This window comes from Peromyscus eremicus, chromosome 4, assembly GCF_949786415.1.
Source record: "Peromyscus eremicus chromosome 4, PerEre_H2_v1, whole genome shotgun sequence".
NCBI lineage: Eukaryota > Metazoa > Chordata > Mammalia > Rodentia > Cricetidae > Peromyscus > Peromyscus eremicus.
The window spans coordinates 10,961,038-10,977,045 of record NC_081419.1 but is presented as its reverse complement, the minus strand read 5'-3'; the positions used below and the strand labels follow the sequence as shown (position 1 = coordinate 10,977,045).

At 39.3% G+C, this 16,008-nt stretch overlaps 2 protein-coding genes across 2 annotated transcripts; both read right to left on the bottom strand.

The window, feature by feature from the left end:
* Nucleotides 1–3,509: 3,509 nt before the first annotated feature.
* Nucleotides 3,510–4,439, bottom strand: LOC131908003 (olfactory receptor 1L6-like). The gene has a single exon (XM_059259074.1). It carries the CDS (start codon nucleotides 4,437–4,439, stop codon nucleotides 3,510–3,512), a length of 930 nt encoding a protein of 309 aa, XP_059115057.1.
* A 9,510-nt stretch (nucleotides 4,440–13,949) lies between these two features.
* LOC131908001 (olfactory receptor 1L6) lies at nucleotides 13,950–14,888 on the bottom strand. Its single transcript, XM_059259073.1, has one exon. It carries the CDS (start codon nucleotides 14,877–14,879, stop codon nucleotides 13,950–13,952), a length of 930 nt encoding a protein of 309 aa, XP_059115056.1. The 5' UTR covers nucleotides 14,880–14,888.
* Between the last annotated feature and the right edge of the window lie 1,120 nt (nucleotides 14,889–16,008).

The window sequence follows — 16,008 nt, the reverse complement described above, 5'->3', positions numbered from 1 at the left end:
AGGCTGAGTCAGGAGATGCCAGCTTGCTGTCCAGAGAGCAGCATGTAACAGCACACATGGCAACATATAGATTAACAAAAATGGTCTGAGTTTAAGTGTAAGAGGTAGTCAGTGGTAGCCTTGAGCTAATGGCCAAGCAGTTTTAATTAATACAAGCCTCTGTGTGTTTACTTGGGACTGCGGGTCCATGGGAGCCAGGCAGGACCAGAAAAACTTTAGTTATAGTTTGAAGTCTATTTTGTTAGATATTAGGATAGCTTTACCAGCTTACTTCTCAAGTTCATTTGATTGGAAAGTCTTTTCCCAGCCCTTTACTCTGAGGTGGTGTCTGTCTTTGAAGTTGAGGTGTGTTTCTTTATGCAGCAGAAGGATGGATCCTGATTTTGTATCCATTCGGTTAGCCTGTGTCTTTTTGTAGGTGAATTGAGTCCATTGATATTAAAGGATATTAAGGACCAGTGATGTTAATTTTTGTTATTTTTTCATGGTAGTGTATGTGTATATTTCCTCTTTAAAGGCCTCTATCATCTTCATAAAGTTATTTTTAAGGTTGCTTTCTTCTGCTTCTTCTACATTGTGATGTTTAGGTCTTCCTGTTGTAGAACCAATAGGTTCTGGCGATGTCATATTTCTCTTTATGTCTACCCATCTCTTCCTCCAATAGGTGCAAGAGGTGCCTATGTCTGAGTGAGCTGCTCTTGGTCCAATCTGAGCCAGCTGATTCTGTGTCTCAGGGAGCCTCTCTTGTTCCAATGAGGGCTCTTGGGCCAATGAGAGCTGGTAGATTCTGTGTCTCAGGAAGCCACTGGGGTTGCAGGGGGATGGGTATGTTTGGGGTAGGGTGTGGGTCTTATAGATTGCAGGGTCCAATGGGAGGTTTTGGTGGGGGAATCTGCCCACAGGAGTCTGCCCTGCTGGCCAGCAACTGGGGCAGCAATGGGTGGTGGTTCCAGGGACTGGTTGTGTCTGAGGGCCTAGGTCCTAGAGGCAGGACTCTCTTGGTGGGAGAAGAGTCATTCACCTCTTGGTCTAGTCACAGCTAGTGAATTCCGTGTCTCAGGAAGCCACTGGGTTCACAGGGGGATGGGTAGGTTTTGGGCAGAGCATGGGTCTTGTAGATTTCAGAGTCCGTGGGGGTTTTGGTGGGGAGCCTGCCTGGGGGAGTTTTCTCTGCTGGTCAGCAACTGGGGCAGTAATGGGTGGGGGTTCCTGGGGACTGGTTGTGTCCTTGAATCTACTTTTAAACCAAAAAAGCAACTACTAGTTTTAAATATTTTACATTGGCTTAGATTTTTGTATATTGATACAAATTTGAGGTTATTTTTGTTATACTGTATATATGTTTCTACTCTTGTTTAAGTTTTTTTGTATATTGATACAAATTTAAGGTTATTTTGGTTAGAACATATTGTACATATGATTCTACTCTTGTTCAAGATATTATATCTATACAGCTCATTTAACAATGTAATGTAAATTTCCAGTCCTTGAAAGTTATTATTACAAACTATTTAGGATAATAAAGAAATACAGTTTAGTAGTTAGTCACCTATTATAATCAAACTTGTAGTCATGTTAGTATGTTTTCAAGGTCAAACAGATATATTTTAGATAGACAGGTGGTCTTCAAACTCTTCAGAGACCTACAGAATATGGCACTTAAGATGTTTTAATAATGTAAGGTTCTTTTTTTTATGACAATGAGACATGTCTGCTCCTGGCAGCACCAATCTACTTCAGATAAGATTATGGGCATTGAAGAAACTCCATATAGAGTTTACATTCTTTGTGGCAAAAGTTAGCCACTGGGCAAGAAAGTGCCCTTGCCTTGACTGCTGACAGTATGCTGTCCAAATTGGACAAGTAATACACAAAGGAAAGTGACTGCCAGAACTTGCCAAGACAAGGTGGGACAGTCCTTCAAAAATCCTGCTTCCCAGAAAGGTCTGTCAGATATTTTAGGCCTGCAGGCTAATGATAGATTATCCTACATTACAAAGGAACCTTGGGTGACTGTCCAGGCAGCCAGCTGTTTCTGTCATTAAGTTGTTTGCTTTGCACTTCCTGTTTATCCAGGTAATATTGTATCCTTCTTAGGTCTTTGATGGAGTTGAAGAGTAGATAGTTATAGTTAATGAGTTTTCCTTGTTACCAAATTCAGAAAAGAAACTCAAATGAGATGTAAAGTGTATAAGGTTGAGAAACATAAAAATATAGTTTTGAGTTGGTAATGCAAGTTAGTATAGAAAGTGAATTAGTTACAACACTTTGGACTCACCATGGTAGGATATATAATGGAGCATTTTCTCTGAATTTGTCAAATGTAAATGGAGTAGACATTGTTGATGTGTTTATTGCCTGCATATATTTTTACATAGTTATTGTACTTATTGTATATAGTTTTCTATGTTAGTTAAAACCTTTGCTTTTTATTTAGACAAAAAGGGGGAAATGTGTGATATTTTGTTTACATTCTGACAAATAAAGCTTGCTTAGAGTCAGAGGGTAGAGCTAGCTACTAGCTAACCAGAAATGTCTGGAGATCTGTACAGAGAGGAGACATGAAGTGATAAGGCAGGGTGGAGGGAAGATCTTGGCCCTTTTGATTGGAGGAATGAAAGAGGTAGGAAGTCACTGGTGGCTGCCCCCCCTTCTCTGATCTTCCAGGTTTTTACCCCAATATCTGATTCCTGATTTTTATTGATACAGTTAATTAGATTAACACTTCAATTATGAAGGCTAAGTAGGTTCATAAATGTCTGAGACCTGGAAACCTAGACAATTCAATAGCGTAGTTCATCCCCAAAGGCCTGAGAACAAGGGGAGTCAATGTTGTAAATCCTGATCTGAATCTTAAGGATTTGAAAATCAAGAGGGCTGATCAAAGGATAGAAGAGGGATGTCTTAGCTCAAGAAGAGGGTGTCTTAACCATTTATCTGTCTTTTTGTTCTGTGGTCCCATGATGGACTGGATGATACCCACACAGGTGGATGATTCTCTTGGCGCTTGATAGATTGGATAATACCCATATGGATGAAGGTGATCTTTTTCACTCACCCCATGGATGCAATAATAATCTCTTCTAGAAGTAGTCTTAGTAACAAATGCAGAAATATTTTACCAGCTATCTGGTTATCTCTTATCACAGCCAAGTAAATACATAGAAATGAACCACTACAACACATAAGAGATTTATTGGGCAGTGGGTGAGTGGATGTCTTCAGACTCAGCTTGAGTTCTATGGAAGAAAACAGGGAAGGGAGGAGGACTGGGCTAAGAAGAAAATCTTGTAGTACTACTAGGGACTAGGAAAGGTTTGGCTGGTGAGTCATCATAGACTCTAAGTAGTCCTTTAAAATAACCCCATGAGTCTCTGGAACAAACCTGTCTTGATATCTGTGCAATGCTCTAATGTTCTATCATTGTGTAGAATCAGACACAGCACAAACACAGCAGCATACTGTTGAACTGTTGATTTAATTTCTACAGGTAGTGAAATATACACATTCTACTCTCTTCTTCTAGTCAGCTTTTTCAAGGCCTGTTTCATGTCTTTGTTCCTAAGGCTGTAGATGAAAGGATTCAGCATGGGGGTAACTACTGTGTAGATGACAGTGACCACTCGGTCCTTTGTCACCGAGTAGGTGGATGAGGGGCGAATGTACACAGATATTATGGTTCCATAGAATAGTGCCACAACTGTGAGGTGGGACCCACATGTAGAGAATGCTTTGTATCTTGCTCCCACTGAGGGGACCCTAAGAACAGTCCGAGTGATATAGACATAGGAGACAACAATAAAGATAAAAGGGCTCATGATCACTATAGAGCCCTCTGTGAAGGCCAAAAGCTCATTGATAGAAGTGTCAGAGCAGGAGAGTGTTAGCAGTGGCTGCACATCACAAAAGAAATGGTGGATGACATTGGGTCCACAGAAAGAGAGGCGGCCCATGAGAACTGTATGGGTGAGCGAGTGAAGATGGGACACTGTCCAGGATGCCATCACCAGCAAGCGACAGCGCCTGGGGCTCATGGTTGTGGTGTAATGAAGTGGATTGCAGATGGCAACATAGCGGTCAATGGCCATTGCAGCCAAGAGGAAGCTGTCTGTAATACCAAAGGCCACAAAGAAATACATTTGAGAGAGGCACTGGGTAAAGAGGATAGTCTTTCTCTGTGTTAGCAAGTTCACTAACATCTGTGGCACGATGACAGTGGTAAAGCAGATGTCTACCAGGGACAGGTTGGAGAGGAAGAAGTACATGGGAGTATGTAGGTGGGCATCTCCCTGGATTGCTGCAATGATGACTGAGTTGCCAATCACATTGATCAGGTACATGACAAGGAAGCTGGCAAAAAGCCATACCTGTTGTTTGGGGTCACTGGTCAGTCCTAGGAGAAGGAATTCTGTCATGTGACTCTGGTTTTCCCTGAGCATGGCTGTTCTGCAAGCAAAAAATATACAAGGAATGTTAGATGTGTGTTTTGGTTTTGAGTCTCTGGTCTGATGGAGGGGATGCCTCATGAGGTATTCCTGTTCAAGTACTGTGTAAGGAGGCTGCTCATATTGATTGCCATACTGTCATAATATGGCTTCATAGAACTGGTGTTGGGATACTTTGGATTCACTTCCAATCTCGTAACTATTTTTGGAAACTCAAATGAAGTGCTTCAGCTCTTATTCTTTGTCTACAAGACAAAATTTATAGTAACTGCATTTTATTTTAATCATAGGAAAGGTGTGCAGAAAACGTCATTTTGTTCAGTTTCCAAAGGTGTATTGATGACACATCTTTTTGCCCTGTCTTTAGTATTATATTTTAAAAAGCTGCCTATTTCTGACTCTGTGCTTATGCCTTCAACATGTTCACAACAATTCTCTGCTCCTCAATAAGGACAGCCTTTTTGATCCTGTTTTATTTCAGTTCTTCCTTCTCTGTGCAACATCAGTTTCTACCTTATGCTTCTAGCCAGGGTTTTCCTTTACCTCTGTAAGGAAAAGTAGGCATCCTAAGATTTCCTTGTGGTAGTTCGGTACACATTGTAGCGATGTGTTCCTGGGTCACACCTTTCTTGAGAAAAAATGTTTTGTAATTAGTCTAGGAGTGGCTTGCCCTGGAAGTTTCTTATGCATAGCAGGGTGTATTAACCATCTAGGGTGGGTGGGAAGGTGACGATCTATTTCTCATAGGACTCTGTTTACTTAACATTGGGCATGGCATTCCACACAGATTGTGTCCCACATTCTAAAGTGGCTGTGTCAAGCTTAGATAAAGAGGAGAGAGGCAGAGAAGAGGGCAAACAGAGGGCCAGGTACAAGATTTATGTCTGTGTGCAAAGGTGTGGGTGTGGAGACTGGAGGAAGCATTGCCTCCATAGAGAAAGAAAAATAACCTCAAAGCTAGATTTTTAAAACTCTGGACTTGTAAGTTGAGTCTGAGAGACTGACACAGAGATCTCGAAGCATATAAACCTCAGAAACATTCTTAGACAGAGGTCTTCTTCAACAGACTTAGAGAAAACTCCCAGGGTAAGAAGGTCTTTACAAAAAAAAAAAAACCAAAAACCAAAAAACAAACAAAAAAAGAAGATCTTTACAGCTTATGGGAGAACGGCATAAAAGATGGATAGAGAGTAGACATGAGCAAATACCTTAATTAATGTACTTTTGCTTAAAATTTTCTATAATAATCTATGTACTGATGAAATAAAAATGAAAACCAGATATATAAATGCATGCCTGTAACCCCAGTTACTCACCAGGGGTGAGAAGATCGTAATTCTGAGGCCAGTTCAGGCAGCTTAGTGAGACTTTGTATCCCAATAAGAAGTTAAAATGGGCTGAGAATGTATCTCCATAACAGAGTACTTATGTAGCACGCATGAGGCTCAGGGTTCAATTCCTGAATGAAAAAAAGAACCTCCACAAACCAAACAAAACAGAAAAACAAAAGTAAAAGAGAAAAGACAACGTTTCTATTACAATTAAAAATGTAGAAATCAAAGTGTTTTCAAAAATATGTGGATTGGGAGGGAAATAGTGGTAGAGGGAATAGGGAAGGAATTGGAGAGGAGGAAGAGACAAGCAGATTTGACCAAGATGTATTATAAGCCAGCAATAAAAAAAGCTGAGCAACGACAAAGATTAAATAGAAAACACTTGTCCTTTTGGAAATCAAGATTAACAAAGATCTTAATAACATGAAATAGTGTGTTTTGGTACAAGGACAGATAATAGACCAATAGAAAAAGCTAGATAAAATGTAGCTCAAAATACACTTAGAAGCTATATTGCTTTAGGAAGGTGGAAGCAGTTTCTCCTCCAAGATCTGTGACTCTCCATCTGTGGGTGGTTGGCTAGGTTACAGTGCCTAGCATGAGTTCCTCATACTGAGTCCTTAAGTTCAGTTGAACAGATGTTGGTTTCTAACCTTAGACACACAGGTGAGTGTAGCTCTTACCCCTCATCAAAGAAGCTTCTTTTTGTATCAGGTGAAAATTGCTGCAGAGATCCATAACTGTTCAAGTTGCAGAGAGTAAGTGACTGAGCCCCAGTTAGTACAACTACATCACAGCCTCCTATACCTAAGGCTCAGGGAATGCCTCTGAAGAGGAGGCAGAAAGATTGCAAGATCCAGAGGACTGGGTGCCTGTTTCAAGATATTATTTTTTATATGGTAGGAATGTTGCACCTATGAAATATCAATATTGTTACCTAAATAAGGCCTGCATAATGACCACACCAGTTGACAGGCTAACATGGATGGGGGAAATTTCACAAAGCCTTATTCCTAAATGGAATTTCAGATAGTTATGAGCTACCATGTGGGCACTGGGAATCGAACTTGGGTCCCCTACAGGAGCAGCCAGTGATCTGAACTGCTGAGCCATCTCCCAGCTCCATATTTGTTTACTATTTTTTGCTTAGTCTTGTTTCATAGTAATGCTTAAGGAGACAGAAAAAATTAAAAAGAAATTTCATTCTCTAATTTAAATATCCCCAAACACTAATCAGAATCTCAGTGTACCACCATCCAACACAAGATTGTCATTTGTCTAAGAACTTGACACAGAAAAATGATGGCCCTAAGAAGCCAGGGGGAGAGAGAGTATTTTGGTGTGCTGGAAAAACCAGTTTACCATATCAAGAAGAAAAGGAATTCAAATTATGATAGAGTTGGAATTCAAATGGATTTATTTATGATTTACACATAATGTGTGACTCTATAAACACATAGAAAATAAAATATAGATGAATCCATGAGTAAAAGGGGAAGAACTTAGATAATGTGCCTAATGGTTAAAACAAGCTGAAAGGCAAAACTAAGTTGTTTAAAACATAATGGTGAATAAAACAGACACAGCAAAGGCTAGATGATGCGATACTTGATGGATGAGGTATTCATATCCAGAAAACTTAATGATCACCTTTACTTCAGCAAGAAAAATATAAGAACATCAGTACAAAGTGTGAGAGAAGCCTAAAAGCTTACCAAGTATATAAATGGATGCTCAAATTTAATGGTAATTTCAGAGGTGAATTAAAATAAGCAATATTTTCCTTTACATTTGTTAGTTCAGCAAATGTCAGTGTGAAGGATAAGGACACAGGTCGATAGGGATGTAGGTATGTATGGACTCGTGTATACCATCTGTGTGAATTGGTTTATCAATATTTCATGACCCAGCAGTTATCTTAGATGTATTCTTCAGAGAGATGCAGCCACAGGGAAGCTCACAGATTGGGTTGTTTCTGTGTCATCATTTGTTTGAGGCAGCCTGAGTGTCTGTCACTGGCTGACAGGAGTGACAGAAGCACATCATGAAGCTACTTATCAACAATGGACTAGAGTTTCTCAACACTGATGGATTTTAATAAGAAGCACACATTCTGGGCAAAAAGAATAAGAAGATGAATGAAGTTCACAGAAGAACATGCTTTATATAAATTAACATGAAGCACAACAACACATGTCCCTGCACATAGATGGACATTAAACACATTAGAATCAGGGAGTAATAGGAGCCAGTTCACAGGTGAGCAAGAACACAGAGGAACAAATAAAATTAAAGTGGTCCAGTGCTGGCAACGTGTGGTTAACTCAACCCTTTGTATTCAAAGTCTGTGTACAACAAAAAGAATCTTAAGCTTTAAGTAGAATTTAGGGGATTTCTTTTTTCAAATTTTCCCCAAAGCATGAGTCCACCACGGACAGGATGCCAGGCCATCTGGCTCCAGTATGGTCAGTGAGGACAGTGTGCAGTCTTCTAAATTGTAACCTTTGATACTTTGCAGTCTATGTATGTTGGGTTGAAACTCAAGAGCAGAGCAACCTTGTGTTTTAAGTAAGAATGTCAGGCTATAGGGCCTCAGACTTGCTCTGTAGCCCAGGATATCCTTGAACTCTTGATACTCTTGTTTATTACAGGTGTGTATCACTGTGCCTGATGATAGTAATGTACTTCATTTAATGGAAAAAAGAGGCTCAGAGAGAGCGTTGGTTTCCCTGATGCCATGAGCTAACATGTCAGTTGGAGTGTTATGACAATTCAGCCTTACCAGAAGTTTTTTTCTCCCCTTACGCTGTTTTGTATGAGCTTATGGTTCATGCCATTCTGAAGATGTTCAGAGGCTGGGATGAGGCTAGAGAATCTGGAGGTTTCTCCAGCAGTTCTGGGTTTAGGGACTAGTAGGCAGGTCTGGGACTATAGAAGCTAGGTTTTGTCCATCATCATCATGGTAGCTGCCATTGTTTCTTCCAAAGAGCCGTGCTCCTTTTTATTGGTGGAGTCATATAAACACCAAATCCTTCCTGTGTTATGTAAGTATGGAGATGTAGTACTGGAAGTTTAAGGAGTATGTCTAAAGTCTAGGTAGCATAGGCAAATGACTTGTAGTCTCAGCCATGTTGAGCCCCAGATCTCATACTTGTAAAAAGAGGGCATCATAAAACATAATTTCCATTCATAACATGCCATAATTGTAGGACTTGTGGTTAGTGTTACAAGTGGGGTTAAGGATAACAATTACTTACTCAGATAAGGGCCAGCGACCTCCTGGGTATCCATTTAAGGGTTCATGTATCTTCCCATCAGTGTCGTTGGCAGTGGTGGTTAGAAGAGGAAGAGGGGCCGCGAGGACAGGCAGAGTTTCCATGTCAGGCTAGAAAGCAAAAGGCCTTTCAGGCTAAATGCAGATGGTGATAGCCTTCAAGTGTGTGTGTGTGTGTGTGTGTGTGTGTGTGTGTGTGTGTGTGTGTACCTGTAGATGCATGCGTATCTTTGTCTTCTCACCAGACTTCTCTCTTCCTTCAGAGTAATAATCTTTCAAATGTGACTCCAGACATGGGGAACATACGGTTTTCTCCCATCCCAGCTATCACCACTGGCCTCTTTAGATTTCGTTAATGGTGAAGAACGGATGGGGACCTGGAAGGAGATTATTTGCCCTTCAAATGACCTCACTCCAAGGAGACAGGCAGTCTTTCCACCCACCAACCCCAGGGATCTCATTAAGAAGGGAGACTTGGGAGAACAGATCCTGTGGAACCTCAGGCTTCACAAGTTTCTTCACATCTTAGATGATTAGTGGTTTATTGTCATCGTGATTTTGAAGGAAATTGAGGTATACAGAGAGGAATTACAGCTGGGACTGTTACCCAAGGATGCCTGGTGCTGTGGGAAAAGTCCTGGAAGTGGAGATCCCCAGACTTTAGTCAGCCAATGAGAATCTGTGATTTGGGGCAAACTTGTAGTTTTCTAGACTTCAAGGTCTTCATCTAGAGATTTACTAATATAAGCTGTAAGAGAAGATTGCCTGGAGAATCAAGCAGTTTCTCATTATAACAGCCAGCTGAGCACTTATGTGACACTGTGTGCTGATGTTTAAAAGTGTAGTGTTCTTGATATTTTCATACATTTTTACTTTTTTGAGATTAATATAATTACATCATTTCTTCCCTTCTCTTTACTTTCTCCAGTACCTCCCATGTACCTCCTTGCTCTTATTCAAAGTCATGACCTCTTTTCTTTAATTGTTTTATATATATCCCTAAATATATATAAATACAACCTGCTCAGTCTATACAATGTTATTTGTATGTATATATGTTTTTAGGGCTGACTCTTTGGTATTAGGTAACCAATTAGTGTGCTCTTCCCTGGGGAAGACTATTTCTCCCATTCTCAGCATTCCTTAATTGCCTGTAGTCCTTTGTCTAGGTTTGACTTCTTGTGAGTGATCTCTTCTATGTTAATATGTCTATTGGTATTGTCTTTGGTCAGGTCATATTTAGGCAGCCATGTTGATAAGACTTACTACATGGGTATAGCTTCTCTGACATTTCTAGGAGATGCAAACTTCCTGTTTTTCTGGCTCTTCCAATCTTTTGCCCCCTATTTTACAGTGGTGCCCTAAATGCAGGATATGTGCTTTAGATGTATTAGTTGGGCTCAGCTCCATAACTCTGCATTTTGATCAGTTGTAGTTTTCTGTAATGGCTCCATCTGTTGAAAAGAGAAATTTCCTTGATTGAGGGTTGAGAACTACACTTACCTGTGTAAAAGGATAAATGTTTATAGCATAGTTAGGAATTATGCTGGTTTAGTAAAGTGGTAATTGTGGGTTCTCATCCAAAATGTATGACTATACTAGCCTAGAGTAGTTGGCTAGTTTCTAGTACTGGGCAATGTTTCTATTTTAAGTCCAGTTAAAGAGATGATGGTTACTGCTAAGGTATGTGTGCCACTACTTCACCCTTATGGTTATCATGGCATGTTGGCCATTGTTGTGGTTCATAGGAGTAATATCTGGGTAGGACTGTTGGTTGCTTCCTTCCTTTGGAAACTTGCCTAACACCTTCTTGTACCTCATCAGGGAGGAAGCTTTCAGGTCATCCAACTCAGGTCCTTTTGACCTGTGTTTGAAGAGTATGGTATCTTCAGAAACAAGGACTTACCTTTGAGTTCTAGGGGTGGGCAATTAAGGGTAATATAAATTGTCTGCAATGTTTTAGGAGTTTTGTGGGCAACCTTGACTAACAACTCAGGAGAGGGATTCTCATGTCTGGTGTTTGGAATTTTGTTGGAGAGTCTTTGACTCTTGGGTAGAGCATTGTCAGCCCAGATGGGAAAATTTTATTTGAGCTGTATTTGGATATTTATATGCAGACTTATGTGTATTGTATGTATTTTTAAGTAGAGAGCAGTGTATTCTTTATGACTTTATCAGATGTCCTTGTTGTTATTTTAGTTTCCTCCCACTTTCTTCTGTATTTATCTATGAATCTCTAGTTTGAGCTCCCCTTTATTTTCATTTCCCCTTCAGGTCTCTGGTAGGTGGTTATTCCCCTCTCTATTGCTCCCTCGTAATGATTTCTTTTTACTTCCCTGGTTTTCACAGTTACTCCAGGTTATACACTCACATTTGAAAATTGGAACTAGAAACATTAGATGAGAGAGAACTTGTGATGCTTGTTTTTCTGGATCTAGGTTATCTCACTCAATATGGTCTTTTCTAAGTTCATCAACTTACCAACAAATTTCATGATTTCACTTTTCTTTACAACTGAATAATAGTATTCTTGAGCATATATGTATCACATTTTCATTATCTATTTGTCATTTGAAGGTATTCTTGATTTTTATATATGTGGGGACTGAGGTTCATTCTTATTAAACATCTTGACAAAATGACATCGCTGAGAAACTATGGACATAGGTTCAAATCCAGAGATGCCTTGTTCCTAAAATATTTACTCATTCTTGTTTGTTGGGCAAAGACTACATTAGAGTATGTCTTTAACATTGTCCTGGTGTTTTATCCTCCAAGGTACTGGTTCACCCCCAGATGTTAGCACTGTCCTTATCTCCTTTCTGGTGATGGTGACTCAGATGTTTCTCCACAGGCATAACAGCTTCAGGAGGGTAGGATTGACTATCTCATTTATGAAATTGTTATGCTTTTACTGAGAAAAAAACTATGGCTGATGGCAGAGTGAGGCAGGGCTAAACAAAAAAATTACTGTTTCTAAGGCCAAAGGGCTTAACTTTATAAGGTAATGTAAGATATAATTATTGTACTTATTTATTTAATGTGTGCCAGGATTTATTCACATTATAAACTGTCTCATTATAAACTAAGCATGAAAAAGTATCACATTAGTAGATTAATTGGAAATTGTACAAATTTTGTAGATGGCATTACCCAACTAAGAGCTAGGTGTGCTATAGTGAGTTGCAGGTGGACCTGTACATATATGAAAGCCATTGCAAGTTTTGTTTCATTTGTGGCTTTCTGGTTATTTTATGATTACTGAAAGATGACAAATAGAAGCAATGGCAGAAACCTTGATGTTATACCCTAGGCTTTCTCATGTTCCACTCCATACATATATCTCTTCGTATATCTTTAAGACTAAGTGACTTATATGATGCTATTAAAAAGCTTCTTACCCAGAAGAACTGGTATTTGTGAGAAATTGTGAAAATTTGATGAAACATTTGAGACAAGGTGATAGATAGGTGGGTGGATGGCTGAATAGATAGATGTATAGATGAATGGATAGATAGATGGATGGAGAGGTAGATAGGTAGATAAAATGAGAATTTGTTCACTATTACAGTTTTGCAGTAGTCATTAATACTGTCACTAAATGCTTCGGGATGCCTGTCTTACAAGAACTGATCTTATTGGATCCCTTTATTCAAATGGAGTCTTTGGATGACATGGCTAGTAAATTCTGGTCATAAGTAGTTTGAGTTACTTCTGACAAATAAGTACTTCATTCTTACTAAGTAGTATGAATTCTTCAAGAGCTATTCTCATCTGGGGTTGGAATGATGACCAATGGTTACCAGGGTGATGACACCATAATTTTGGCTGTCTTGGCTGTTCAGAACTTTATATTTTCCTATGATTGACATATAGCTTAAATTAGAAGTAAAGTGCAGAGTTAAGGATTTTCTGTTTGTTTCATTCCACAGGACAATTTAGATTTTTCTGAATGACACACATTGTATTTTACGGAGTGTGAGAGGAAATGTGTTGACAATTCTGGATATGAGGAGAAAGGAAGAATTACAAATGTAGGAGAGAGAATTGGATACTGAGAGTTTACAGTGTTTTGATACTTGGATATTAATAAATAAAATAAATACTATGTTGTAGTTTCTCTATTTTTCTGGCTGTGATTTCTTTACCAAAATTGAAGAAGGCTCACAAAGCTTTACTTCAATGTTTATTGATTCTACATTTGGGAAAGTTTTGCTTTACTGGAAATACTCTGACCATTTCTTCATCTTTTGAAGCAAGCATTGTCAAATGGCAAGTCCCATTCTTTTGCAACTTCTTGTAATAAGTCTTTTTTTTTAAACTCTACTTTAAGTCTGCATGTATTCTTAACCTGAAAACAAATAGTAATCTGTAACTCCTTGACCATGTGCATTTTCAAAAGTATTGAAGTGTTATTTGTACAAAATAATTATGGTACCACCATGACATTAGACTATTGATAAAGACTGGGCACTCAGTAGGGTATGATCTGGTATTAAACATGCATTTTGCTAAAACAATTGTTAGAAACAAAATATTTTGTTTTCAGGCCAATGATCTACTGGAATCCAATGCCACCTATGAGAAAAATGTATAGAAAGGAAAAATAACCTACTGATGTCTTAGATAATCAACTAACTATGATAATACATATCATATGTATGCTAATGACCTTTCTTTTAAAAATTATGAGTTTTATGTATATGTCTGTGTATGAGTATGTGCATGTGTGTGTTGGCACCTGCAGAGGCCAGAAGAGCATGTTGATATTTTGGAGCTGGAGTTACTTGCCATTGTGAAATACCTGACATGGGTACTGGGAACTGAGTTCATGTCTTCTGCAACTGCATGCTTTTAATTACTGAGGCATCTCTCCATTCTCTCATTTTGATCTTTCTATGAGTGAACTCTTCCCATTAACTTCCTTAAACCTCTCTTCATATCTTTGTTCCTCAGGCTATAGATGAAAGGATTCATCATAGGAGTCACTACTGTGTACATAACAGTGGCTACCCGGTCCTTCACCACTGAGTACATGGACAGAGGCCTGAAGTAGACGTAGATGATACTCCCATAGAACAGGGACACTACAGTGAGGTGGGAGCCACAGGTAGAGAAGGCTTTCCATTTTCCAGCTGCAGAGGGGATCCTGAGCACAGTGACAATGATTCTCAGGTAGGAAAAGAGGATGCATAGGAAGGGGGTCACAATGACAGCTAGTGTCTCAGTCATGACCACAATCTGGCTGGAGGATGTGTCAGAGCAGGACAGCTTTAGCACAGGCTGGGTGTCACAGAAAAAGTGCTTAATGACATGGGAGGCACAGAATGAGAGTTGAGACATGAGAAGTACACGGAACAGGGCATGTAGGTGGGAGATGGTGCAAGAACCCAGGAGCATGAAGAGACAGCGTCGTGGCCTCATCACTACATCATAGTGTAAAGGGTTGCAGATGGCCACCAGTCTGTCAATGGCCATGGAGGCCAGCAGATAACTGTCAGTGTTCCCCAAACCCATGAAGAAGTACATCTGAACTAGACATTCCACATAGGAGATAGTCTTTGTCTCTGAGAGCAAGTTCACTAGCATCTTGGGCACAATGACTGTTGTGAAGCAGATATCCATGAACGATAAGTTGCTGAGGAAAAAGTACATGGGGGTATGGAGCCTGGAGTCAGAGCGGATGGCCAGGATAATGAGCACATTCCCCACCACGGTGACCAGGTACATGATGAAGAAGATGGCAAAAAGGGGTTTCTGCATTTGGGGGTTGGAAGAGAGACCCAGCAGGATGAAGTCCAAGGTGCTGCTGCTGTGGTTGTTCATATCTCTGTCTCTGGATAGATTTTGGAGAAGTTGTAGAAAAGATGTGAGAGATAATGCTTCCCTAACTTCAAGCCTTTTTTTTTTTTTAAAAAAAACCTCATTACTATTTGTTATGATTAAAGAATATTTGTTAAGAATTGACAGAAAAATATATTAAAAGAACATCTAGCAAGGAAACACAAAGAGACAACTGTTACTTACTAAATTACAAGTGGAAGTTTTCTCACACCTGGTTAGTAATGTCTGTGTTATTTAATTTACCTGAGTTCTTTTGACTTCTGTATATTTGTCTCAGGTGGCTTCTTGACCAAGTAGCCTACTCATTTTCTTTCCAGAATAAGAAATTGTTGTGTTTTCCTTGAGGTAGTTTATTTTCATACAAAGGATCTTCATCAATGAGGTCCTCTCATTCATGTTCTTCTTATCATAGTTTTGGAGATGATGATCATAGTAGGGAAAGTAGGCAAATGGGCATCAGAATTAATCCACACTCTGTGAAGTCTCCAGAATTCAGATGATATTTTTTTGTATCTGCAGAGGAAAAAATTAACATTTACTTAGGTGTTTTTGGATGTTATAATCTGGACTCTTTAATTATGAACTTTGCCTTTAAGGATGTCACTCAAGAGGAGTACTACAAGCTTCTACCTATGATACTGATAGTATGTCTTTAAATATATTATTTTTCCTGTCTACACGATTACTTTGAAGATATAAAGAGGCCATTACAAAGAGAGGGGAATTAACAGAACACGTGTGTATAAACGTGATGATGAGGGAATACTTGGCATGGAAAATTTTAATTCAGAATGAGGACAGGGGCCTAGGGGAGAGGAAAGAGTGGAACAAAGGTTAAACAAAACTAAGGATGTATATAAAACCCCATGCAAACCTCCTATTCTGTGAGTCTGTTAAAATCATAATGAAAAAAACTTTGAACAAAGACACCCTGAATATGTGAATAATGCTCCTCTTAGAAGCCAAATATTATCAAATGAAAGTCCTACAGCAGGTGTGGGATATCTCCATACAAGCTGTTGGTCAAGGAGGTCCCAGAAACCCTCCAAGCATTATAGATTATTGCCAATGTTCTTGATTGCCCACCAGAACTAGACCCTGACACCATTTT

Bases quoted from the DNA above. Each gene is read 5' to 3' on its own strand.
- LOC131908003 (XM_059259074.1), bottom strand. From the start codon at position 4,439: ATGCTCAGGGAAAACCAGAGTCACATGACAGAATTCCTTCTCCTAGGA.
- LOC131908001 (XM_059259073.1), bottom strand. From the start codon at position 14,879: ATGAACAACCACAGCAGCAGCACCTTGGACTTCATCCTGCTGGGTCTC.